General features: G+C 45.1%; 1 protein-coding gene across 6 annotated transcripts in view; it reads left to right on the forward strand.

Annotated features, from left to right (window-relative positions):
- FHOD3 (formin homology 2 domain containing 3) overlaps positions 1–27,748 on the forward strand; it is a 515,377-nt gene that overhangs the window by 464,729 nt on the left and 22,900 nt on the right. For all 6 annotated transcript variants that reach the window (XM_070452863.1, XM_070452865.1, XM_070452864.1 and 3 more), the window contains 6 exons: positions 6,974–7,156; positions 8,748–8,867; positions 9,927–10,088; positions 16,046–16,236; positions 22,145–22,337; positions 27,208–27,382. In XM_070452863.1, the coding sequence (XP_070308964.1) occupies positions 6,974–7,156; positions 8,748–8,867; positions 9,927–10,088; positions 16,046–16,236; positions 22,145–22,337; positions 27,208–27,382 (1,024 nt within the window). The remainder of the gene's footprint in view (positions 1–6,973; positions 7,157–8,747; positions 8,868–9,926; positions 10,089–16,045; positions 16,237–22,144; positions 22,338–27,207; positions 27,383–27,748) is intronic.

Below are 27,748 nucleotides of genomic sequence, written 5' to 3' on the forward strand. Positions count from 1 at the left end.
TGCCTCAGTTGATCCAGCTTGACTTCAGGCACCACATCTTCATCTTCAAATTTGCTGCATAATTCTGCCTTACCTGCCTCACCAAGCAGTCACAAGAGCGAAAGAAGATACTATCGAAAGAGAACCTTGAGAGGTTAACCTTTAACCTTGAGAAGTGTTTTTTTTTTTTTTTTATTCTCTATGAGACTCCGTGCATGATGGAAAGCCATTATCTCATGGGATGGCAAATTGCAAACCATCCAGCCTTGGCCATAACAGCTCCAACTTTTTGCTGTTAGGTACTTATCCACAGTCATAGCCAGGTTTCTGTTCAGAATTCACAAGGCATGATGATTGCTTATTATCGTCTCATCTGCAGGTGAATGAGATGGCCAAACCCCAGAATATTTGGGTCCATAAAAAATAAGGCTTAGGCATTTTTCTCTTAAATATGATTTTCCAATACAAAAGCAAGCATACTTAAAGCAGTGCTAGAGAAACACTGTCTGGGAGAAAGCAAAAAACCACTGAGATTATTATGTCATGGTCTTGTTTGATGTTTTTCTCCTTGTGCAACCAGATGATCATCACAGGGTCATCAGTAAATCTACTGACATGGTAAAGAGCAGATTAAAGGTATTCTCATTTTGTTATCATCTGCTTATGGAAAAATGGGGGCCGTCACCTTATATAAGGTAGCTTTGACCTGCTGTCCCCCTGTCTTATGACTATTTTTATTGTCAGTGATGTGTAAAAATAAAAGTAAAATTAACTGGCAGATGGCAACCTCATAAATCTTCAACAGTGAACAAATGGTTTAAATTAGTCAGAGAAGTGAAAAACAAAAGTAAGAGTGTTTGATTACTTTCCCAAAGGAAAAAGGCAACAAAAGTCATCACATGAAAATGCCTTCTGAAGAAGGGGAAAGTGTTGACAATTTTGTGTTTTGGAATCCTTGTACATGCTTAAAACAATTTGAACATTAAGAAAATTAGAATACAAATTCTTCATTGAGTTTCCCTTTTGAAAACTAGTTTAAATGCTGGGTGTTTTGAAATAAGTGGCATCTGCTTGGATTGTTTTGGTCTTTTTAAAGTGTCATCTGTATGGGCAGGTGAGATCAATAGCATCAGCCTGCAGGTCGGCAATGGGCTGAGCATCTCCCCAGTGCACCATTCCTCCCACTTAATCTGTGTTTGGGGCATGATAGAGAGGATGTTGGAAAAAGAAATATCTAGAGCTCACCACCTGTGAATTCACTCTGACCCCACCCCAGACACATCTTCAATACAGTTTGTTGTCACTGGCTTCTGATAGCCTCCTGAGGCTGCCCTCTCTGATAACACTCATGAGCCCAGGACAACTACTATCCCACCCACATATATCCTGAGGCATGATTGTGTAAATATCTGCACGTTTGCTGATTATGATGTCAAGTGTCCAGTATTTTATGTTATTCTTAATTTTTTGAATTAATATGGAGTAAAATTGACTTCATGTGGATCACAACAAACTGTGGAAAATTCTGAAAGAGACAGGAATAGCAGACCACTTGACCTGCCTCCTGACAAGTCTGTGTGCAAGTCAGGAAGCAAGTTAGAACTGGACATGGAACAACAGACTGGTTCCAAATTGGCAAAGGAGTACATCAAGGCTGTATATTATCACCCTGCTTATTTAACTTATATGCAGAGTACATCATGAGAAATGCCAGACTGGATGAAGCACAAGCTGGAATCAAGATAGCCAGGAGAAATATCACTAACCTCAGATATGCAAATAACACCACCCTATGGCAGAAAGTGAAGAAGGACTAAAGGGCCTGTTGATGAAAGTGGAAGAGGAGAGTGAAAAAGCTGGCTTAAAACTCAACATTCAGAAAACTAAGATCATGGCATGTGGTCCCGTCACTTCATGGCAAATAGATGGGGAAATAATGGAAACAGTAAGAGACTTTATTTTGGGGGGCTCCAAAAATCACTGCTGATGGTGATGGCTGCCATGAAATTAAAAGACACTTGCTCCTTGGAAGAAAAGTTGTGACCAACCTAGGCAGCATATTAAAAAGCAGAGACATTACTTTGCCAACAACGGTCCATCTAGTCAAAGCTATGGTTTTTCCAGTAGTCATGTATGGATGTGAGAGTTTGACTCTAAAGAAAGCTTGAATGCCAAAGAACTGATGCTTTTGAACTGTGGTGTTGGAGAAGGCTCTTGAGAGTCCCTTAGAGAGCAAGGAGATCCAACCAGTCCTTCCTAAAGGAAATCAGTCATGAATATTCATTGGAAGGACTGATGCTGAAGCTGAAACTCCAATACTTTGGCCAAACTTCACATCAATACTGATGTGAAGAACTGACTCATTGGAAAAGACCCTGATGCTGGGAAAGATTGAAGGCAGGAGGAGATGGGGATGACAGAGGATGAGATGGTTGGATGGCATCACCGACTCAATGGACATGAATTTGAGCAAGCTCCAGGAGTTGGTGATGGACAGGGAGGCCTGGTGTGCTTCAGTCCATGGAGTCATAAAGTCGGACACAACTGAGTGACTGAACTGAACTGAACTGAAAATTGACTTTAGGGGAGTCCATATCTATTGAGTCTTAGTGCTTAGTTGCTCAGTTGTGTCCAACTCTTTGCACCTCCAGCAACTGTAGTCTGCTCAGCTTCTCTGTCCATGAGATTTTCCAGGCAAGAATGCTGGGGTGGGTAGCCATTCCCTTCTCCAGGTGAATCTTCCCGACCCAGGGATTGAATCCAGTTCTTCTGCATTGCAGGCAGATTCTTTACCATCTGAGCCACCAGGGAAGCTCAGTTTAAAACATATAAATTCCTGCAATGACCACTGTAGTCAAGCTTCAGAACAGTCCCATCTGCTGAAAAAGCTCTTGTGCTGTCTCTTTCTAGTCACACCCTTAACCCACCTTGCCCCTGGTAACCAAGCATCTGTACTCATCACTATGGCTTTGTCTTTTCAAGAATGTTACATACATGGAGTCATATAGTGAGTAACCTTTAGAGAATGACTTCCTCCACTCAGCATGATTAATGCCTTTGAGATTCATCCAAGTTGCAGTTTGTATCTACAGTTGATCCCTTTTTGTTGCTGAGTATCATGAGTAGGGATGTACCACTGACTCTTCTATTTGCCCATTGAAGAATATTTAGCTTCATCCAGTTGCTGGCAGTTATGAATAAAGCTACTACAAATACTCAAGTACAAGTTTTAGTGTGGACATAAGTTTTGATTTTTCCAGGGTAAATGCAAATGGAATTGCTGGGTCATATGATAACTCTGTGTTTAATCTTTTGAGGAACTATAATTTGTCTTTTCATTCTCTTAACAGTGTCTTTCACAGAGAAAAAGTGTTTAATTTGAATGAAGGTTAATTTATCAACCTATTCTTTTTTGGTATCGTGTCTTGGAGCTCACTGTGTAACCGGATCACAAAGATTTTCTCCTGTGTTTCCTTCAAAAAGTTTTGTAGTGTTACCTTTATTTTTGTATCTGTGATCCCTTTTGAGTTAACTTATCTAGAAGATAGTGTTATCTAGAAATTAATTTATCTAGTTAACTAGAAGTTATCTAGTTTTCTGGAGGTTAACTTATCTAGAAGGGCTTCCCTGGTGGCTCAGATGGTAAAGAATCTGCCTGCAATACAGGAGACCTGAGTTTGATCTCTGGGTCAAACAGACCTCCTGGAGGAGGAAATGGCTACCTACTCTAGTATTCTTGCCTCGGGAGTTCCATAGACAGAGGAGCCTAGTGGCCTCGTCCATGGGGTTGCAGAGAGTCAGACACGACTGAGCAGGTAACACTTTATCTAGAAGGTAGGTTTCAGTTGAGGTTCACTTTTTGCCTATGGATTCCAGTTGGTGCAACGCCATTTGTTGAAAGCACTGTCATTTGTCTATTGACAGCCTTCACACCTTTGTCAGCATCACTGGGCTGCATCTGCGTAGGCTATTTCTGGATGCCCTGTCTGGTCCCACTGATCTATGTATCTAACCTGCACTGCAGCCTATGCTACACTGTTTTTTTTTTTTTTTCCATTTATTTTTTATTAGTTGGAGGCTAATTACTTTACAATATTGTAGTGGTTTTTGTCATACATTGACATGTATCAGCCATGGATTTACATGTATTCCCCATCTCGATTCCCCCCTCCCACCTCCGTCTCCACCCGATCCCAAATGCTGCAGCTTTGTGGTAGGTCTTTGTGACTCCTTCAAGGGTATCCTTTTTCAGAATTATTTTGCATTGACTATTTTGGTCCTCTGCCTTGCCATATGATTTTTAAAAGCAGCATATCTATATCCACACAAAAAAAACCATACTGTTTTGATTGGAATTGAGTTATATTTATGTATCAGTTTTGGGAAGACTAAGATCTTGACTATGTTGAGTCTCTCAGTCTCTGAACACAGTTTATCCACTGTTTATTTGGTTCATCTTTGATTGCTTCCATCAGCATTTCTACTTTCCACAGGCAGATCCCCCACATACTTTGTTAGATTCATCCCTGAGTATTTCATTGTAAACAGTGTTTTTTAAAAAAATTTAGTTTGTAATTGCTCCTTAGTAATGTACAGAAATAAAAAGGATTTTTTTTTTTTTGTATATTGACCTTGTATCATGCAACATTGTTTACTCACTAAGTTGTTTTTGTCGATTCCTCAAAATTTTCTATGTGGACAATTATGCCATCTGTGATGGGATCTTTTCCTTTCCAATCTGTATGTATTTTTAAAATTTTATGTACCTTGATATGATTTCTACACAATGTTAAATAAGAATGGTGAGAGTGGACACCTTGTTTTGTTCCACATCTTAGAAGGAAAGCATTCTCCCTGTCACCATTAAGTATGAAATGAGTTGTGGGATTAATGTCACCTGTCAAGTGGGAAAAATTTCTTCTATTATAGGTTGTTGAGTTTTTGGTTATGAATGGAAATTGAGTTTTATCAAAATTTCTTTGCATCAATTGAAATGACTGTGTGAATTTTCTTGTGCACACTGTTAATCTGGTAGATTAATTGCATTGATTGATTTTTTTTTCATATTGAGCCAACCTTGAGATTATTTTAAAATATATTGCTATATAAAATATAGCAATCGATTTATATATCTTAAAATATTGAAATTTAGTTATATACTCTAAAATATTTTGTTAAGGATTTTTTACATCTGGTTCATCAGGATATTGGTCTGGAGTTTTCTTGTATTATCTTTGTTGAGTTTTTTTTATCGGGCTCATTCTAATCTCATAAAAAGAATTTGAGAATTGTTCCATCACCTATTTGAGTTCAAGCCACAGATTCTGACCTACCTTCTGCAGACTATGGTCCCAGTCTCAGCTCAGTTTTTAAAGTCCAGTTAAGGTCTCAAAGCCTCTGACATGCAGTTGAAGGTCAGATTCACACATGAGCAGTTCAGGGAGAAGCTCAGAAGTTCTGAAACAGCTTTGTGCCCTTGCTTGGCAGGCTCTTCATTTTCCATGACCTCCCCATTGCTTTCCGGTTTTCTGGGGCCTTCCTTTTTAGTAAAGCTGGGACTTTAGCTACCTCACTTTGCCATGCACTTGCTATCACTGTGCCCATGTCTGGGGTTAAGCCAAGTGAGGGGAGAGAAGAAAAGCAACAGGAATTGGCCCCACCTCTTGGGGCCACAGCTCTACTGATTGGAGAGGAAGTTTCCCTTCATGTGAGTTTTTGGACCTGCCAACCCTGCTGCCACCACTCGGAGACCCTTTCCCACACCAGGAGAAAGAACTCGAAGGCTGCCCTGGAGCTGTCTGTCTGCCCCTGATACACTCTTCCAGACTTTGGGCTGCCTGATCCCAGGTTGGGGAATACCAGAAGGAGAATGGCCAACTCCTTACCAGTTCAGTTGAACTTTTAGTTCTGGTCTTTTTTCCCTCTGTCCACCTGCTACTGTTGATTTTTTTTTAAGTCTTCAAATAGCTGCTGCCTGCCTACTGTCCAGGGTGTGTAGTTGCATTCCGTGGGACAGTGCTTACCCATCTCTCCCAGAACTGGAACTCCTTCCCACACCTTATCCAGAGGTTTGCCATTGTTGAGCAGTAACTAAAGCTGCTTAGAATTAATGAATTAATGTAAATTACTGAAAAGTATGGTGCAATGTGTATTTCTTTGCTTTGATATTCTCATTTGTTAAATGAGAGAGAAATAGTGACACCTTCCCTTTAATAATGTTGTATGTGCAGTGTCACATGATGGGAATTTTGACCTTCTTTAAAAATGTGACCACTAAGGGATTTGAACTTATAAGACTCACAATCCTTCTGACACCTGTTTGCTTCCTCTGTTTTCCAAAATTGACTTTTAGCAGAAACAAATAGAAGCAGAAAGTGATACTCTTTCCGTTAGTAGGTAAGCATTGCTCTTTGTAAGGACCATCATCGTTTTTTCCTTAATTAGACTTGAGTTTGATGTTAAAATGTTGTAATTTCTATATAAAACTTGACATACATTTGAAATATTTAAAACAATTAAAATTATAGTATGACCTGTAGTACAAAAGTTAATCTGAGTTCTTTGGAAATGATTTATTTTTGTAAGATCCAAAATTAATCCATGAGACGAAGCATATGTTCTTAACATGTTTCACTTTATTTCTTAAGGAGCAGGGAGCTGTTCTCTAATCTTTTATTGTTTCACCTTTCTCTAGTCTCCCATCCCTTTCTTGCCTGGAATGTTCTTCATGTACAAGATGCAGGAAATTTGGGAAAGTTGCTTATGAAACTGGAGATTTAAAGAGAGAGAGACGGAATGTTAAAACCGTTGCATGTGAATTTAAATGCTGCGTAGGGCTTGTCTTCTAGAAAGTTTATTTGTATGTAGCGCCTGTTTATGATGAGAGCCCTGACAACAGAATCTCTCTCCTACCTGGCTGGAAAGTTACCCTATGAATTTGGAAATGTCACAGGGTCCATCACTAAGAGTATACGATATCTTTTCATCTTTCCAGAAAATTCTAACCATGATTCCCACTGAAGAGGAAAAGCAGAAGATTCAGGAAGCACAGCTGGCCAACCCTGAGGTGCCCCTGGGCAGCGCAGAGCAGTTCCTCCTGACCCTCTCCTCCATCAGTGAGCTCTCGGCACGGCTCCACCTCTGGGCATTCAAAATGGATTATGAAACTACAGAAAAGGTAAGCGCTTAGGAAGCGAGGCAGCCAGTCTTATGTCCCCAGGGTTGAGAAAGTCCATTTTTTTAGTGGTGAACGTAATGAAGTGTTATTCCTGAGACAGGGTTTGAAGGGTGAGTTGATGGTGATGGGGTCGTGTCTACATTGAGTGTTGAGCAGACTACCAGTGAGGGGTTATTCTAAAGTGTCTGCCTGACACCAGCCTCCAATACTTGACTGGTTAAAAAAAAAAAAAAACTGTTAAATGTTTTTCTGACTCTATATGCTCAATGTAGACAATACAGAAAAGCACAATATGGATAGTGACTTGTAATCCTTCTATCTGCTGATGGTCACCTCACTGTCATTGACTGTGGTAATTAGCAGGTCATGGGGTTCCTTTGAAAGAGGCTATCAGTAGAAAACCTGAGATGGACAGATTGCAAGAGGTTGAAAGGAGAGGAGAAGGAAAGGGACTTAGATAGTGAAGGCAGGGAAGACTCATCTCAAATAGAAAGTAGAAGAAGGAGGTGTTCCCTCTGGTCTGGCATGAGGTATTTTTGCAGACTGAGCAGAAGGAATCAATGGAGAGGATAAGGGAGGGATGGATGGTGAGCTGGAGGTGACCTTGAATGAGAAGTGCCCTGGGGAAGGTGGAGAGGCTGTGTGATCTTCCTCTTTCTGTAAAGGACAGAGCATGTTCCTTACTGAGGGCCACACAGGTAGCAGTGGCCTTAGGGTGTTTCAGGAGAAACTGCTGTGTTTGACTTCATTCCAGAATTGGACAGGAATGAAGAAGTCTAGGGGGACTAAGGTAACTTGGTTGCAAAACCAGTCAGCATGTTTGGGTGATTTTCTGTAGCAAAGTGAGGTAACTTCATGGAGAAAACAGGTCTTCGAGTCAGTCTTGGCTGGGGACTGGTAGGGCCTGCTGAGCAGAAGTAAGGCTGCAATGAATGAAGCCCAAGCTGCTGGCTTTGGGGTCCGTGCTCGGGGAGAGCCTCAGTGAGGACACTGAGGTGGGGGGCTGTTATGAAACAGTGGGACAGAGGGAAGGGGAGACTGAGGCCATGAGGTTATAGGACAGGCTACATGTCTGAGAGAGTGGGAGTTAGGAAGGTGGTGGGAGTCATGAGGATGGTGGTCTTCTAGAAAGTAACCCAGGCCAAGAGGTGGCCAGCCACAGGGTGCCTAGAGGGGATGTTAGGAGACCTGGGCCCTGGGACAGTGATGCCAGTTTCCAGCGTCACCTGCCTGGGAGACAAAGAGAAAGACTGTGGTTCAGATGCTGAAGGAACATGTGAAGGATAAGTTCTGTAGGCATCAGCCATAGTCAGGAGAGAACTTGGGAGACGGGCAGATAAAGGGGAAGACACCTAGCCAAGCTCCTGTGAGCCACAGGGACCCACCTAGTCTCCACTGAAGTGACTCTGGGGCCAGACTTTCTCCTGTCACCTTTCTGCTCTTTTCCATACCTGAAAGCTTGTGCCAGTCACACGGGACTGCCTTACACTAGGAGGACTCCACTGGTTATGACCTTGTGCAAAAATGTGAAAGAACAAAGTGAAGCCAAAGTGTACACTCTATCACCTTCTAATGTTTTTTTAATTGAAAGGAAGTGGCAGAACCACTTTTGGACCTGAAGGAAGGAATAGACCAGTTGGAGAACAATAAAACCTTGGGCTTTATCCTGTCTACTCTCTTAGCCATTGGGAACTTTCTAAATGGAACTAATGTAAGTCTCCCCATCCTTTTCCTCCTACCTCCCTGGTCACAGAATCCCCGCCCTTCCCTTGCTGCTGGATCACTGATCTTCCGAGGCTCGGTTGAACAGTTTTCACTGGTGGTGTTTTTTGGTGAAAATTTAGAGGTTTTGTCCTTAAAATATCAGGGCCTATTTATTCAAGCCTGTATCTTGCTATAAATAAGAAAATGTAAAAAAATAAGCACATTATTCCTTAGGAAGCTTGGCTCCTCTCACAGTTGACTTTGGAAATGTTTTCTTCTACGGTTTTTTTCTTTTTCTTTTTCTCCCTGAGCTTATCACTTAAATATTTGTGCTCATACACATTATAAACACACTTAAACAAAAAACCGGCCTATCTTTAGCCAGGAAGTAGAAAATCCCCAGCAGGGAAGGGATTAGGAAGTTGTGGCTGCCTACATGGCAGAAACCCCACGCCCAGCACCCTGATTTAGGAGCAGAGTCCTAGCCCATGGCTGACAGCCATGATCAGGAAGGGCTGGAGGCTCATTTCTCTATCAGGGTGGCTGGGGCTTGTGTGGTCCGCTAAGGATGCTGGATCATGTGGCCTGAGATGCTTCAGTCCCAAAGGAACTAAATATTGGGCTCCTCCAAGAGGGTGTTAATTCTAACCATTTGTGCCTTTCTATGAGCCTGCATAACACTTGTTCTCCACATCCTCTCCAGCACTTATTGTCTGTAGATTTTTTTGATGAGGGCAAACATAGAGAACAGCAAGGGAAGAAGGGGGTGGGACAAATAGAGTAGCTTTTAAACATACACATTGCCATATGTAAAATGGATAACTAGTGGGAAGTGGCTGTATAACACAGGGAGCTCAAGTTGGTTGCTCTGTGACGACCTAGAGGGGTGGGATGGGGTGCGGGGATGGGAGGGCGGTTCAGGGGGGGTGTCATATGTCTACTTAAGGCTGATTCACTTTGTTGTATGGCAGAAACCAAAACAACATTGTAAAGCAATTATCCTCCAACTAAAAACAGAAAAAAAAACCTTGTTCTTCCATTCTTTTATGTTATGTTCCCCAAATAGGCCAAAGCGTTTGAGTTAAGCTACCTCGAGAAGGTTCCGGAAGTCAAAGACACAGTGCACAAACAGTCGCTTCTCCACCACGTGTGCACCATGGTGGTGGAAAACTTCCCAGACAGCTCAGATCTGTACTCGGAGATCGGGGCCGTCACCAGGTCAGCCAAGGTATGTGCGGGGCACGGAGGAGCGGGCGGGGCCCCTCTGCCCCAGAGCTGGGGGTTTGCACCCGCCACCTCTGCAGAGCGCGGCTCTGTGACGTGAGACGCCCCTGCTTGCACCCCCTGCTCTAGTTTGTGAATAAAACTCGTCTCCTGCCGTTTCTGATTCACTTTTGAGATCATTTTCCCATCTCTGGTTCTCTGTCAGATTCTTTCCTGCTGAGGTATGTGAGGCAAGCCTGCCATCCCCAGTCAGTCCTAGCCCCACATCGCCTGGTCAGCCGCCATGCTCACCAGGCTGGCTTCTCCAGAGCAGAGAAACCACCCGGCTGGTTTTAGGTGACAAAAAATGTCCAAAAGATGCAATCTGGCTCCCCCTGAAACTTCCATAGGGCCCTGCAGTGAGGTGTGGAGCCAGGAAACTAAGGGTATGCCTGGCCCCCTGCCCCCTCACAGATTGGCCATGCCTGTGATCTTACACTGAGGGAAGTTTTATGGGGCTGTAAACAGTGTATAGCATTGGCCCCCCTTAGCTGCAGTCTCTGAAGCTTGCTGCTGCTGCTGCTAAGTCGCTTCAGTCATGTCTGACTCTGTGCGACCCCCTAGATGGCAGCCCAGCAGGCTGCCCTGTCCCTGGGATTCTCCAGGCAAGAACACTAGAGTGGGTTGCCATTTCCTTCTCCAGTGCATAAAAGCGAAAATTGGAAGTGAAGTCGCTCAGTCGTGTCCGACTCTGTGCGACCCCCTAGACGGCAGCCCACCAGGCTCCCCTGTCCCTGGGATTTTCCAGGCAAGAACACTAGAGTGGGTTGCCATTTCCTTCTCCACTGCATGAAAGTGAAAAGTGAAAGTGAAGTCGCTCAGTCGTATCCGGCTCTTAGTGACCCCATGGACTGCAGCCTACCAGGTTAAAATCTTCATGAACTTTGGTTTAGTCGTGAGAGCTGGACAGCCAGCTGGCCCCGCTGCAGGAGCATCATTGCAGCCAAATAACCACAGAGGGATCCCAACACAGCAGAACCAGGAGATGTGAGGGTCTTGGAAGCAACAGGGAACTTACGGGGAGGGCCACCAGTAGGACATGGGAGCTAGGCCCGTGTGGGAAAACTCCCAGAAATACAACCTGGCCGAACTGCGTTTAGCTCTGGGACTCACTGGAGTCTAGTATGGTTGTAGGAGGGCTTCCCAGGTGGTTCAGTGGGTGAAGAATCTGCCTGCAATATAGGAGACACTAGACATGTGTGTGAGTTCAATCCCAGCATCAAGAGGATCTCCTGGAGAAGGAAATGGCAACCCACTCCAGTGTTCTTGCTTGGAGAGTCCCATGGACAGAGGAGCCTGGTGGGCCACAGTCCATAGGGTCACAAAGAGTCGGACATGACTGAAGTGACAGCATGCACACATGATCGTAGGAGAGACTGTGGTGGGCAGGAAGGGGGAAAGGCTTTGCTCAGTTCCCCTTCAGGGAGCTCTCCTCTCTCTGTCTTCCCCAACAGAACTGGGTCTTGGGGACCTGCTGCCTGGGACCCTCCTTCACCTTCCTCTAGCTGGCAGCCACTAGATGCAGTGAGCAGGGGACCCTGAGCCAGCATGATGGGTGGTCCTGCCTTGAAGCAGAAACAGGCTTGACCAGCAGTCCTGCAACTCTGAGAGTAGACAGACTTTTCTATTTCATAGGCACTCTTACCATATTTACTCTGTGCCAAGCCCTGTTATGAAGTCTTTAGAAATATTACTTTACTATTCTAACTAAGGCAAAAAGCCCCTCTGAGTGTCCCAACAGGAGTCTTCTAGTTGCTGCTCTGACATCCCCCCATGAACACCTTCTCAGAAGACAGTTTGTTAGGAGTAATTCTTGAGATGAAGTCTTCCTGGCCTCTGGATCCCCATTTCAAGACTAAGTCATCTTTTTACATCTAGTCCTTTGTTCTTTCCAGGGCCTTCTACTGGGTGAACTCTGCTTGTGCTGAGTTGCCCTGGCTTAGGGCCCGTGAACCAGGCTTGTCCCCCCCGTTTCAGGCCTTTCCTTGTTTAAAACCTGACTACACAAGCCAGACTGTGGGTTGCTTCTCCCTGTTAACCTTGGCAGTTATGAAGGATGACTATTGACCCAAGTCAATAGTCATGTGACTTCAAACAGGAGGCCAAGAGGGCCCCTACCACCACTTCTTAGCTTTTACTCTCGACGTTGGGAGACATTGAGAGGCACCTTCTGTGTAGACAGGTGCACAACCTACATCAGGGATTCCCCAGCCACATTCATTCCATCCCCTGACGTGTTACTTTGGGGGTCATCATTGCAACCCCCCAAGGAGCAGGTAACTCTAGTGTCTAGAGGAAAACTTGGTCCCACCAGGAGTTGGGGGGAAGTGAGTGGAGGTGGGCAGAGCTCTGGCTGCTCCTAGAGAGGCTGAGGTGGGGCGGGAGTGGGGGGGGTGGGCTGGGGGGGTGTGTGCCTCACAGGCTTGTGCAGTGCTGACAAGTCAGGTTAGCTTTCAAAGAGAAATAGTAACAAGTGGTCACTGACCTGACCCCACAGCTCCAGAAGTGAAGGCAGGTGACCGTGCAGGCTCTCCCTTGTATTAGTTATCTACAGCTGTGTAACAAATAACCCCAAAAGCTAATGGCTTAGGATAATGTATTAGTTTCTTAGGGTTGTTGTGACAAAGCACCACAAACTAGGTGACTTAGAAAAACAGAAATAATTTGTTCCACCGTTCTGGAGGCCAGAAATCTGAGATCAAGTTGTTGGCAGGGTTAAGTTCCTCTTGAAAGAGAAATTTGTGCCATATCTCCCTGCTGTCTTCTGATGGTTTGCTGGAAATCACCCCAGCCTCTTCCTTCACCTTCACATGATGTTCTCCTTGTGTATCTGCATCCAGATTTCCACTTCTTGTAAGGATACCAGTCATATTGGACTAGGGGTCCACCCTACTCCAGTGTGACCTCATCCTAATTCAGTTAATTACATCTGTAATGACTCTATTTCCTAATCAAGTCACATTCTGATATACTGGGGCTTGGGACTTCAACATATGAATCTTGGTGTGACACATTTCAACCCATAATAGACAGGAAGAAACATTTCATGAATAGCTCTGTCTCAGATTTTCTCCTGGAGTTTCAGTCAACATTTCAACTGAGGCTGCCATCATCTGAAAGCTCAACTGGGGCCGGAGAAGTTCTCCCCATGGTGGTTCACTCTCCTGCTGGTTCTTAGAGAGGAGACTCAGTTCTCTCCTACGTGGGCCTCCCCCATCCTTGAGTGTCCTCATGACATAGCAGATGGTCTTTCCCAAAGTATGTGATCTGGGATAGGGCACATAGAGCTCCATGCAGATGCTCATCCCTTTTGATGACCTAGCTTTTACCTTCTCTTCATTAGGACCAAGTCACTACAGCTGGCTCACATTCAAAGGGAAGGATTGTTGGCTTTACATTTTGAAGGCGTGAGTGTCTTAGAATTTGGCGCACTGTGTGTTTTCCCCATGCCATCCCTTCTGCAGCCCCGGCTCTTGTCCCTGAGTTGCCCTGCTCCAGCCTAGACTCACGTGATAAGATCTGACTGCCTCACAGCACAGCTCTCTGTCCTCTTACACGCGGAAAGTGACCCATGTGGGGCTCTTGTCAGGAGAGGGCTTCCTGGCGGTGACCCTGCTTGCAACAGAAGGCCAGGCCAGCTCTCTCCCGAGGGGGGAATATTTTAGGGACAAACCTAGGCTTTTAAGACCTGATGGTTACGAACTTAGACTCTGGAGCCAGAGATATTTGGGTTCAAATCCCAGCTCCACCACCTCCCAGCTGTGTGGCCTCCCGCAAGTTCCTTAACGTTTCTGTGCAAGAGTTTCTCCCCCAGGAAGTGGGGCCAGTGATAGATCTGAGGCCATGAAGTAGTGTGAAGACTCAGATCACGGTGGTGCCATCATCGCAGCCGGCAGCCAGCTGAGGCAGCCTTGCAGCTCTTCCTCAAAAGATGCTGCATTAATCTCCCTCTTCAAACACCTTTTGGTCAGGGACTCCCCACCTGCTTTCCACTGGCAGTGAGGTTGCTTTCCCTGCCTTTAAAGGCTCACACTGGAGTCTCTTCCTTGAAAACTCTCTCTCACGTTGTGGTGTCCGTTCACCCACTCTGTGCCCACTGCAGTGCTGGGCAGGCATCACCTGTTAGACCAAGGACTCAGTACATTCTGAGCTGAATGGAAGTTATTAAATTTATTAAAGTTATTAAAAATATTGTGGCTCAAAGTCACCGCCAGGTGCAAATGATTAGACAGGTTACAACTGGCTTCAAAACTCCTAGACTTCTTTGATAGTACGTGTTGATCTCAGGTCATCTGGATCCCTTTCTAGACTTACTCTTTGAACTAGACAGTCCTTCTTTTCTAAGGCTGCATTTCTTTTTCTTTCAGTAACATATCAGATTTTTTTTTTCAGTTCCACTGTATCATAGGAAAATGTCGCCTTCTCTAATCTGGATCCCAAATGTCTTTGTTTTCAGGCAAATGATTTTTCTCAATGCCCGACACCCCCGAGTGCTTACCTGAGTCCCCAGCCTCTGCCTAAACTTATTTTCTGTTTTTGGCACCTGTAGCACCCAAGAAATTCATGACGTGTGGTGTCTTGCCTGATCCCCTGGACATCCCCTTTGCTCAGCACATCTATATCCTGTCTCGTGACACATCTTCTCACAGGATCAGCCTTTCTTGACTTGGCCTCCTCCATTATCTATCTCAGGGTGGGGCTGGAGGTCTGAGGTCACTCCAGCCAGTCCTTTTGGGCACTCGCCTCCAGGCCCTGCTCTCGTGAGCACAGTCACAGCATCTGAGCAATGGCAGCTCACCTCGCCACAGTTTCTCTTTCTCCTCCTGACCCTCATTTGCTGGTCCTTCACTCTTTCCCTCCATCTCTCAGTCTCCATCCACGTCTGTCACCTCCCTTCAGCTCACTGGCCTGTCTAGTTCTTCCTCCCACCTCCTAGTCTCTTCTCAGTGTCTTTCCTCTCTCTCACCTCTCCCTCCATTAAATATCCTTCAGTGTATTTACTTCATGGATAACTCTCTGGTTCCCATAATTTTTAGACTAGAAATTCCATCAAAACATTCCTTTAGAAAGCCTCATCTCAGTTCACTTCAGTCAATACAAACTGGTCCCACTTCCCCGAAGAGCAAAGTGAATGCTCTATCACATCTGTTCTTTGCACACATGGTTTGCATCTGCTAACAGATGGGGGTGGACCACACACTCTGACTCTCACCCAGACACCGAGGCCTGGTGGGTTGTGTACATCCTCAGAGTTCCGTGGTCACCTGTTTGTACAATGAGCCTCCTGGGGAACAGTAACCTGGTCTCTTTCTGCATTGATCCTTGTCTTCCTCCTACCTTGGGGTGGGGGGCTGTGGGGGTGGCCACTGGCATGCACTAGCTTCTCCCTGAGTGTTGTTTGAATGAGGGAATGAATGGATAAATAATTTGTCTCACAGTGTAAAAATGATCATGGTGAAGAGAAGCTGGCTGCCCCTTAACTGGCCCCAACATATTAAGACCATCCATGTCTGAGTTTGGTGAATTCCTCCAACCTCAAGTGAAATATCTAAAGAATAAGAGAGCTCTGAAAAATTTTATGAGACATCTGCTCAGTTCATCTTGTACTAGGGTTCATTGATATCATGTTTTAATTTACAGTTCCCAAAGACTTTATTAAGATTTCTTTCCAAATATGGCAAAAGAAAAAAAAAAAGACACTTGTGTTGAGTTCATTTGGAGAAGTTTTATCACTAAATAATGTGATGTAGAGATAATGACAAATACACATGTGGATAATTTTTAGGCCATAAATGTGTTTGTATTTCAAGATGTAAATTGGGTTCTGATGTTTGTTTCTTCCCGGAGGCAGTTCGGTTTCCTGGGTCAGGTGGATGTCCGGTTATTTCAGCACATTTGTAATGTTCTCTCTCTGATTTTCAGGTTGACTTTGATCAACTTCAGGATAATTTATGTCAGATGGAGAAACGATGCAAAGCTTCATGGGATCACCTCAAGGCAATTGCAAAACATGAAATGAAACCAGTTTTAAAACAACGAATGTCAGAGTTCCTAAAAGACTGTGCAGAGCGAATTATAATTTTAAAAATTGTCCACAGAAGAATAATTAACAGGTGAGTGAATTGAGGAGTTCATGCAAATATCAGTAAAATGGCATGTTGAAAATATTCTGCAAAACAAGATGTACATATACAAACATTATACTGAATATTCTTGGTTCATAGCATTGTACCTTTGATGGACAGTCCACTTAATTTTTCTTAAACACACACATGGCAGTAATGCCGTTGAATCTTGGAAGAAATCTCAGAGATAATATCATCCAAAAGTCCTACTCGATCAGGAATTGGATCTGTAAGATCTCTGGCAAGTTGGCCCCTGCATCTCTGCACCTAGTTGAGCAATTCTGCCTATAGAGAGTACACAGCCTTGCAAAGCAGCTTGATTTATTAGGAAAGTCCCTTCTTCATGTCGTCCACAGTCGCCTTCCGAGACCTTTCACTCCTGGATTCTCAGATGGCTGCTCTGTATTGAGCCTGCCTGGAGGCGGCCCACACCCCACAATGGGTGTCGTCCTCTGCACCAGCCTTCCTCAGAATCCCAGGGTCCACGAGGCCCCGGGGATTCACAGCAGTGACATGGCAGGCCTTGCTTCCTACAGGGAGGCTGACGAGGATCTAGGGTGGCTTCACGGTGGTCCAGAGCTATCTTCCCTGTAAGTGGCAGCAGCATCGGGACAGGGTGTCCCAGCTCCCCAGGTCAGGCCATTTCCCCAGGTGCCTACCAGGCACCCCCCACTTTGTTCTCCTTTGTCTCGTCACAGAACGTGGCTGGAGGTCCCTCACGCTGGCCTCTGGAGTCTGAGTGCTCTGTCCTGGGCCTCGCCCCGTGGTGACCAGATGTGCAGGCCTGCAGGCCGTGGTTTCCCTGGAGCAGGTGCTCTGCCAATAGACCTATTGAAACAGGCCTCACTGCAGCTCTGTGAAGGCAGGCCTCCCTTGGGGCGTCTAAACTGCAGGCCTTCCCCAGAGACGTGCACTTCAAGTTCACTCCCACTCCTGTGCTTGAGTACTTTGTTACTGTCTCCAACAAATATGTGGCATGTTCACCTACCCTTGTACATTTCACATTTTAAAAAATCTTTTCTCTTTTCCTTCCCTCCCTTCTCCGTCTTTCCTTCTTTCCCTCCTTCATAGGCACCCACACTGAATGTTTAAAAACCTCCTTTTCCTGTCTGCCTGTGAACCCTCTCCCAGTGTGTATCATGTGCTGTTTGGGTAATCAAACCTCCTGGGCCTTGATCCAGGCCTTTTTGGTGGGCAGGGGTAGTCTCTAAGTGTTAGACTGGACAAGAACAGGGGACAGAATCTTCCCTCCAGGTTGACAACTATCCGTTACTCAGTACTTCTGGAATTTAGTTGTTCAGCTCTAAGTCTCTCTCCCTGTACTTCATCTGGACCTCACAGCTGCCCTCCGGGTAGGAGGGTCTTATCAGAGGTTTTGTCAGATTTCTTACTGAAAGCAAAGTACACTCTGCTTTTAACATGGTTAAAGAGGGGAGGCAGAGAATGTGAGCGGCTTTGGCCCTCCATGCTTTGTGTGATACAAGCAATTTCCAACTTAAAATGACTCAAATAAACAAATAGTTTCCATTTGGAATGTCAGGAAACTGGAGCAGTTTTATGAAAGTCTTGTAAAGCTATTATGCCTGGTCACAGTAACCATCTTATCCCGGAAAGTGTAAAACTCTGTTTTGCTGATACATCTGTTCCCTAAGCTATTGTGTATGTCTGTGTGTGTTTATGTGTGTGTGTGTCTGTGTGTGTGTGTATGTATATATATATACATGTGTGAATATATATAAATTGCATGTGCAAAATGTATATAATGCATATAACATTTGCTCTGATTGCCTATTCTTCCTTGTAAGCTGGTTGCCCAGCTGTTGCTTGCTCTAGTGTGACCCAGATCCCTGAGGCTCATTATTGGACACCCATTTGGCCTCCCCCTCTTTTCTAGCTCCCATGGAGCTAATGGGGCAGGTGATTCCTTTCCTGTCTGATGACACCCCCCCACCCCCACTTAGTGACTCCAATGGCCCCTTTTAATAAAGGGGCAGAAAGAAGAACTTAGGCAGTTCTCCTAAGGCAAAACCTGACTTTCAAACCGTTGCCTAAGAACATCTTGTTCGGGAGGTACGAATCTACAGACTAACCTGCCCTTTTTGCTGCTGCAGTGACAGGCATCCCCAAATCAGTGTGTGCGCAAACCCCTGGCCGAGTCCCAGAGTCACTGGCTGCAGTTACACCACAGCAGGCCCTGCAGAGGGGACCAAGGAGAGCTGGGAGGAAGGCTTTCCCTGGAGGCCTGGAGAGCCACAGCATTCTCTGGGAAAGGCAGGTGGAAAACAAGTGAACACCCACACTGGCTTCCCGGTGCCCCCAAATCCACCCCTCCCCATCCTCAGCCAGACACCCCACTCATGGACACACGTGAGGGAAAGGGTGGATGGTGGAAACGGTCAGAGATGTTTGGCTTGTGCCTCGGGACACTGATGAGAGGAACTAGTGCCTCCGTAACCTTAAGACTTTCTTGCCATGTGTTCTGAAAGTTACAAACTTAATTAACAAAAATCCCTCAAACCACTGTGATGGGGTGGGTGGGAGGAGGCTCAAGGGTGAGGGGATTATGTGCACATAGAACTGATTCACACTGTGCACAGCAGAAGCTAACACAACATTGAAAAGCATTATACTCCAGTTAAAAAAAATTCCCTCAAATGTTTTACTCCCTTAAAGATACACCCATTTTGCTCTTCTGTAGGAAGGCCACAGTCTCTTTCCTCTCAAATGGACATCTGAGTCTTTTTTTCAAGCATGTGATGTGCTTACTTCTCTGTTTGCACAATGTGTATTTGAATCATATCTCCAATTTATATGTTAAGATTGGATCCCCTCTAGATAAAAACAATGTTCTTAAAAGTGGAGGATAAGGAAGCTTGCGTTGTATTGATATATGAAAGAGGACTCAGCTGTGGTCTGATTGGTTCTCCCTTGATTCATCTTACATATATTCGTATATTATAGTATCCTATCCTAATGCATGTAACATCGTGTCATATCTCCAGGGAACAATGTCAGGTAGTAATAAGAGCTGGGAAGAAAAATTAAAGAGTATAAAGGATAAGGGAGTGGCCGGGAGGTCCTGTTCTGCGTGGGTGGTTGCGGGAGTCTTCTCTGAGGAGGTGGTATTCGGGCAGGAACTTGAGGGATAAGAGAGGGCAATCCAGGCTGCTGTCTGTGGCAGGAACGCTCTGGACTTAGGGAAGAACTGGCCCCGGATGCCCTCCCAGTGGAGTGGCCGCCTGCCCCTCCTCACAGGCACTGCAGACTCTCAGCTGTGTCCCCGGAGGGTCCCCTACACACCACATGGGGGGCCTGAGGTGGGCTTGTGCAAAGAATCACGAGGCGTCAAGTGTGACTGGCGTCCTAGGCAGTGAGGTCAGAGAGATCGTGGGGCTGGCTTTGAGTGAGACACCACATCTGGTTTATTCATCTGTTGATGGACACTTGGATTGTTTCCACTTTGGGGCTGTTACGAATAGTGCTGTCATGGGATTTGTGTAGGTTTTGTGTGGACCCATAGTTTCATTCCTTTTGAGTAAATGTGTAGGAATGAAGGGGCTTCCCAGGTGGCACTAGTGGTAAAAAAAAAAAACCCTCCTGCCAATGCAGGAGACTCAAGAGACGTGAATTTGATCACTGGGTCAGGAAGATCCCCTGGAGGAGGGCACGGCAACCCACTCCAGTGTTCTTGCCTGGAGAATCCTATGGACAGAGGAGCCTGGTGGGCTACGGTCCATGGGGTCACAAAGAGTTGGACACAAGGAGGTGACTTAGCATGCACGCATAGGAATGAAACTGCTTGGGCACAGAGTGACTATGTATTTAACTCTCTAGGAACTCTGTCTTTCCACCACGGCTGAACCGTTTTGTGTTCCCACCACTACTGTGTGAGGTTTCCCGTTTCTGTGCATCCTCACCAACACTTGTGATTGTCTGTCTTTTTTATTATAGCCATCATAGTGAGTATGAAGTGGTGTCTCAGTGTGGTTTTGATTTGCATCCCCCTATGACTAATGGTGTTAAGCATCTTTTCATGTACTTATTGACTGGTTGCCAATAATCTTTTTGGAAATGTCTACTCAGATCTTTTGTTAATTTTTTATTTGTCTTTTTAGTGTTGAGTTGTAAGATTTATCTATATATTCTGGGCACAGACCCCTATTAGACATGATTCACAAATATTTTCTCCATTCTTTGGGTTGTCTTTTCAATCTTGAGAGTATCCTTTGAAGTTTCTAATTTTGATGGAGTCCAGTTTATCTATTTTTTTTTTCCTTTGGGTGCCTACGCCTTTGGTATCATATCTAAGAAATCATTTTCTCATACAAAGTCATGAATTTTTATACTTTGTTTCTTCTTAGTTTTATGGTTTTAAATAGCATTTTTGGTTGTAAATAGCATTTTTCTATCCCTTTCTAATTTTATGTTGTATGCTTTCCTTTAGTATTCTTCACAGATAGAATAATCTACTGTCCCTCATTTGAAAATCATACCAAACCCCTATTAAACTGTACAAATTAGAGTGATCAAAAATATTTTTTCTACAATTAGTGATATCAATTATATATACTGTTTGTTGTACACAAAAATTTTCCTTTGTCTTCTAGTAGCTTCTTTCTCATTTCCTGAATAACTAAAATTAGACACATCTTTGCTCATTTTTCTTTTCTAAAAGTTTTAAGTAAATAGAATCCAATAACTTTAAGTTATATACTAAATAGCTGAAATAAATTTTATTTGCTTATGAACATCTTTTTACAAATCATTAATTAGCATGTTATTCAAAATATGTTCCTGTCAATTCCAACTATTCATTTAAGTCCCCTAAAATTGCTAAGCAGCATTTCTTTACCCCTACTCAGTTTTCATATGAGCTAGAAAACGTGCAATACTTTTCTTAAAAGTGAAAGTGAAAGTTGCTCAGTTGTGTCTGACTCTTTGCGACCCCAGGGACTATACAGTCCATGGAATTCTCCAGGCCAGAATACTGGAGTGGGTAGCCTTTCCCTTCTCCAGGGGCTCTTCCCAACCCAGCGATTGAACCTAGGTCTCCCGCATTGCAGGTGGATTCTTTACTAGCTAAGCCACCAGGGAAGCCCTTTCTTAGAATAGTACTTTATCATTTTTCTTATAAAAGTTTTACACACCAATTAAAAAAAATTAAAACACAGATAAGCAAGTAGGAAAAAGTACTTAATCTCCTGAAAACGCACTACCTCCGTCAGTGAGAAAGTTAGTTGAACTTGACTTCTGGTTACATTTTCACTCTTTCAGTTCAGTTCAGTTCAGTCTCTCAGTCGTGTCCGACTCTTTGTGACCCCATGGACTGCAGCACGCCAGGCCTCCCTGTCCATCACCAACTCCCAGAGTTTACTCAAACTCATGTCCATTGAGTCAGTAATGCCATCCAACCATCTCATCCTCTGTCGTCCCCTTCTCTTCCCGCCTTCAATCTTTCCCAGCACCAGGGTCTTTTCCAATGAGTTGACTCTTCTTATCAGGTGGCCAAAGTATTGGAGCTTCAGCTTCAGCATCAGTCCTTCCAATGAATATTCAGGACTGATTTCCTTGAGGATTGACTGGTTTGATCTCCTTTCAGTCCAAGGGACTCTCAAGAGTCTTCTCCAACACCACAGTTCAAAAGCATCAATTCTTTGGCGCTCAGCTTTCTTTCTAGTCCAACTCTCACATCCAAACATGACTACTGGAAAAAACCATAACTTTGACTAGATGGACCTTTGTTTCACTCTTTAACCTCAAAGAACCCCAAGAACAAAGAACAATGTCTTTGGGTGATTGGGTTTTTTGTTTTTTTTTTTTTAACCGAAAATCTGCAGACAGCTGATTTTTGTGTCTTAAACCTGAAGTCCTTGCCACCATTGTTTCTTCACGGCAGGTTCCATTCCTTTCTCCTCTTTATGGGCCACCCACCGTATGCGATTCGGGAAGTGAACATAAACAAGTTCTGCAGGATCATCAGTGAGTTTGCACTGGAGTACCGTACCACCAGGGAGAGAGTTTTGCAGCAGAAACAGAAACGGGCCAACCACAGAGAGAGAAACAAGACCCGGGGGAAGATGATCACTGATGTAAGTTTCATGAAGTTGGTTTCTTTATGTCATTTATTCTGAATGTCTGATCAACCATAGAACCTCTCCACAGTTTAGAGGCTGCACTTTTCTCTTCTTGTGACCGTGAAAAAAATGTTCCTCTTTTAAAAGGTGCTCTTAAACTGTCCCTCTACCACTTCGGTGAAAACCTGAAATATAATGAACTTCAAACTAGGAAGTAAATTAAGGAGGGGTGGCTGGTGGAGGAACTTTAACCTACTACACAAGTAATTAGCTTGGTGGGCTGTGTGATGCTAATGACGTTGAATACTTGATTCCATCTTCAACCCTTGTGAAGTGGCTGGAATTGAAAGAGGAGAAGAAAAAGTCTAAAAGTTGACACTTACCATAGGAAGACAAAGGTTCTGATTTGGGAATTGATTCAGGATTTTAATAATTGTGATAGTATTAGCTAATCAATCAGTTGACACCTGGACCACCCATTCTAGGTATTTGAATGGAGAAATAACTGATGTGGTTGCTCAAAGACATAATCTTATGGGCTCTTGGCAGTCTCTTGAGTTAGAAAATAAGAGAGGAGAGCCCAGAGGCCAGTGAATTTAGCAGGAGTCTCTGATGGCCCCTTGGGGAGCCCTGCACACTTGCATGCCTCCCCAGCCCTTGAGCTTGTCCTCCATGTCTTCCACCTCAGCACCGAGCCCACACGCACCATGGGTGCCGCCTGGAGGGCAAAGCCCTGTGTGAAGACGCCAGAGACAGAGACACGTAGTTATGGTGCCTCTTTCTGCTGGGCCTTTATAAAATTTGTGCTCAGTCACTGCAGTCTTGTCCAATTCTTCACGACCTCATGGACTGTAGCTTGCTAGGCTCTGCTCCTCTTTATATCGCTCTGAGAAGCAAAGTGCCTCTTAGATCCAGGGACCAGAATAGGTGAAAGATTAAGATACAGAGAGTGACCTCATTGTGGGGGTTGCAAGCCTCTGCTAAACCCAAGTCAGGCAGGTTTCTCTGGGGAGAAATAAGATCAGTTAAGACAACCTCACTGAGGCTGCCTTCTGTGCCCACGGTGATCGACCATCTTGTAAGACATATAATAGCAAATATGATTGTTAGCCACTTTCCCAAGGGGTGTGACCTTCTCAGATGAATTATCTTAGAAATTGTGTTTCCATTGTAAGGCATTTTGAAGGAGAACCAGAGACTAGTCTCCTTACCATTCACCCTACCCTTGATCCTTGTTTCCTTGGAATTTGCTGAAACCTTGGGGAGTGCCAGATCGCATTTCTGCAGAAAGGACCCTTTCTACAGATTGTTCTGAAGACCAGTGCCATCAGCTGAGTCTGCTATCTCCTCTCCTGAAATCTAGGTTCAATTGGATCTTCAGGTTCCTGGAAAGACAGTGACTCAGGAAGCAAACAGAACCCACTTGGGTAAACTGTGGCCCACGTTTCATTCCAAAGTATTATTTTTAAAAGTTTAAAAAGGGAAGTACTTACGTTTGTGGCAATGAGACACACTGGAGTGTGAAAAATACAAACTCAATATGCTTATAGTTATGAAAACACATCAGAATTTCTCGCCAAATTCTTGAGATTTTTTTTTTTTTTTACAGATCCCACTAATTTTTAAATTGTGTCCTTTTCTGAAAATATTCAGTCCTCCTATTTATAAACAGGGGTAAATGTTTCTAGAATTGGATTCAAAAATATTTAAATTTGCATTGAAATCTGGGCAGCGCAGGTTTCTTCAGGGTTCATCCTCAAGGTGGCCCTTGTTTTTGATGGTACGAGTGACACCATTCATGTAGAAAGATTGCCATCTGCTGGAAGATTAGGATATTGTCACTCAAAGCAAAGTATACAGCTTCAGGTTTTTCCAGTTCTCAGTTAAGCACCAATTGTGTACCCACCAAGGCACAGGGCTCCTAGGAATATGTGAGTACAGTAGCAGACAAACTTGTACCCCAAGGGTGTCATGATCTGGGTAGAAAACGACCCATATGCACAACTGAAAACAAAAGCAGGCAATAGAGAGTCGCAGAGCCCCTGAGCATTAGAGCTGGAAGTGGTTTTTAGAGAAAACTGTGGGAAGTCATTTTTAATATAGATGCTGAATAATGAGGATGGAAGTGGTTGCAATTAGACAGAGAGGACTTTAGGAAAACCATCATTTTATGAGGCACAGAGAAGTCTGGGTAAAATCTGAAGACCCTGCATTCACAGTCAGCTCCATACCTACTCTCACGTGCCTCTCCCCCCCTCTTCTTTCTCTATTTCTGAATGTGCAGACGGCCTCCTTTCTTACTCTCCAGGAGTCCTGCCATGTAAGGGTCAGTGAGAACTTAACTCACACCTTTTTCCTTGTGTCCTAAACTAGTTCCAGGCAATACAGTGCATAGACAAGACAGCACAAGGCAAGTGTGGCCCTTTCTGCCTTCGTCACACCCTACACGGGCAGTGAGAATGTAGGCTGTCCATCCCAGGACTCTTACAGGCCTGCTGAGGGCTGTGGTCCTCCTGGGTGAGACCCTTAATCTTCCCCAACCCCAGCTTCCTCTTCTGTGAAAAGCAAATGCTAGTGACTGGGGGGTGTTGAGAGGGCTAGAGGTAAGCACGTGTGCTAATCACTGGGACAATGCCAACTATCCAGTTAAATTAAAGAAGCGCTAAGATTTTAAAAAAAAGTCATCGCTCATCACAAGGCTGATTGCCTGGAGGCAGTGTAGAACTGGAAGCATTTTGTCATTTTGGCTTCCAAAAGTTTAGTCAGTTCTGAAAAACCTGCGTCTGATTTGTCATCCTGGCTTGAAACCTCAGTGGACACACAAGTTAAATTGAGGGTGTATTTGATTTAGAATTAAGAAATTGACATGACTTTCACCCTCAATTTACTTTTGGAAAAGGAGTATTTTATTTGGTTACTTAAAGCAGTTTGGCTGGTGATAATTAAAAGAATGGTGTGTCTGTTCAGACAGCCTGCACAAGGGACAGGTAAGATTTTAAAAATCATTTGATGTTTCTGAGGAAAGAGTCAGGGGACCCGTCCTGTCCAGGCAGTGGTCCCCCTTGTCCTGAGTGGCCTGTGTGTAGGTGGGTTCAGGGGGACCCAGACCTGGCAGCCTGGGCAAGGAGAGGCTCAGCACTCGGAGTGAGAGGAGGGGGCGCAGTGGACAGATGGACACAGGCGGAGGGAATTCCTGATGGCTGGCGGGCGGTGGTAGGTTCCCTGGGTCATGGCCAGCCCAGTGACCGGGCACAGAGGTCGTTAATGGTCAGGGGACCAGGCGAACCAGTTATTGTCCTCCAAGGCAGCCTCAGGAAATTGGCCTGACCTTGGTCAGGACTGGTCTTGGGGCTCTCAGAGAGAGTGTCCAGACAGGAGAGCAGCTCACATCAAGAAGGGTGTGCCCTGGTTGCGGTGGCTGAGTCCTTTTACGGGAATTTGATGTGGCACTGCCATGATCTCATCTTTGCTGACTTCTCTGCCTTCTGAGAATCCCTTCTGTCTTTCCCATCCTGTCCTGTCCTCTCGAGTAGACTGACGAAGAAGATGAAGTTGAGGTAGGATGTTTATAAACATGGAGAATGCCACGTGTGACCCTCCCGAGTGTTCCGTAGAATCTAACCTGACGTGAGCAGCATGACGCGCCAGCCCTGTTCAATGCATTAAACCTCGCATGACTGTCTCCTGCTGGGTTTCTGTGTGATCACTAACCTCCTTACATGGGTTCTCATCTTGGTGTGTGTCCCAGGGACTGACTGAAGGGAAACTGCATTTTCCTAGCTGTCCTGGAGTCCCAGGCCCTGTGAAGGGTAGCAGGGTCGGCGAATCTCTTCCTCCTGCTGCACAGGTGGACAAGGGGTGGGATGGGTGGTGGCTCCTTCCCTGGACCCTGGTGCGGATGCCAGAACCAGAGGCCAGGGCAAGGCTGCCCAGACTGAGGATGAGGAAGGAGTCACACAGATGGTACGAGCCACAGCTGTGTCCTGGGCTCCAGCACCAGGGCTGAGACGGTGGGTAAAGAGAGGAAGCCGGGGATGGATGGAGCTGTTCTTTCAAGTGTTATTCTAACTGTCTTTTGATTTTTCATCCAGATGTTTGGCTTTGTGTGCATATGGCCCAATACTATAGCATACCTCTTATAAAACATATATGCTTTGTTCAGCCTAGAATTAGAGAATCTTATCATGGGAGTATAATGCTTGTGAAAACAACTGAATTTTTGACACAACGAGAAGTGAGTGTTGCCAGACTCAGTTTCAGCATGGGTTTCTGGGCCATATTCTGATCTGGGCCCTGAGTCGAACTTTTTTGGGGCCTTTGGCAAATCACTCCATCCTGGAGGGCCTCAGTTTCCTTCTCTGTAAAACGAGGGGGACAAGGTTCTGCACCTGAATCCCACTTTTAAAATTCTACCATAATAAGTGATCCATACGAACGCTTTGACTGTTTTCTGGCACCACTTTTGAAAAAATAAATCACACTGTATCTGATTAACAGGCATGTTTCAACACTCACATCCAGCCTTTGGTGTTAGAAACAGATTTGGTTTCTGAGTTCTTCCCAGAGTTGCAGTCCATCGTTCCTTGCCGGCTTGCAGATTCTAGGGAATCTGCAGTGAGCCGGGAGACAGACTACAGTAGAGGGATGGGTGTGGTCCTTCCAGGACCAGGGCTTTTCTTTCTGATAAGAGAACTTGCCCCCCCCATGCAGCTGTCTGTCATCAGTTCATTGACGCCCTCACTGACTGAAGTCACTAACGTGTCTGCCAAATGCACGTAAGCCAGAAAAGAGAGAGACAGAGAAGGCTTTTCTCAGCTGGAGGTTTGCTGAGCTTGAGTTGGTTTTTAGGGAGTCACCTCATGCCGTAACCCCCTTGCTCTTGCAGTCTGGCAAGTTCTCCGGCGGTTCCCCAGCGCCCCCAAGCCAGCCACAGGGCCTGAGCTACGCAGAGGATGCTGCTGAGCACGAGAACATGAAGGCTGTGCTGAAGACCTCGTCCCCCGCCGTGGAGGACGCCACCCCGGCGCTGGGCGTCCGCACCCGCAGCCGTGCAAGCCGAGGTAATGCCGTCTTCTGGGGTCCCCCCACAGGGTACAGGTGACTGTGTGTCTGTCTGGGAAGTGGATGGTCCACTCCCCGGGGCTCTCTCTGCTGACATCATCATTCACTCACACCTTTGTGACCGCCTTCGTAGCTTTATTTTGAAAACAAGCAACCTTCCCCAAAGCACAGCTTAGTTCTCATAGGAGGCATGAGTACTGTGAATGAACCCTGTGGGTTAAAGCCGAGATCAGCAGGACTTCCCTGGTGGTCTGGTGGCTAAGACTCTGCACTCCCAGTGCAAGGGCCTGGTTCAATCCCTGGTCAGGGAACCAGATCCCTCGTGTCACAAATAAGAGTTCACAGCCAAATAAAGATAAATATTT

Source organism: Odocoileus virginianus, chromosome 22, assembly GCF_023699985.2.
Source record: "Odocoileus virginianus isolate 20LAN1187 ecotype Illinois chromosome 22, Ovbor_1.2, whole genome shotgun sequence".
Lineage (NCBI taxonomy): Eukaryota > Metazoa > Chordata > Mammalia > Artiodactyla > Cervidae > Odocoileus > Odocoileus virginianus.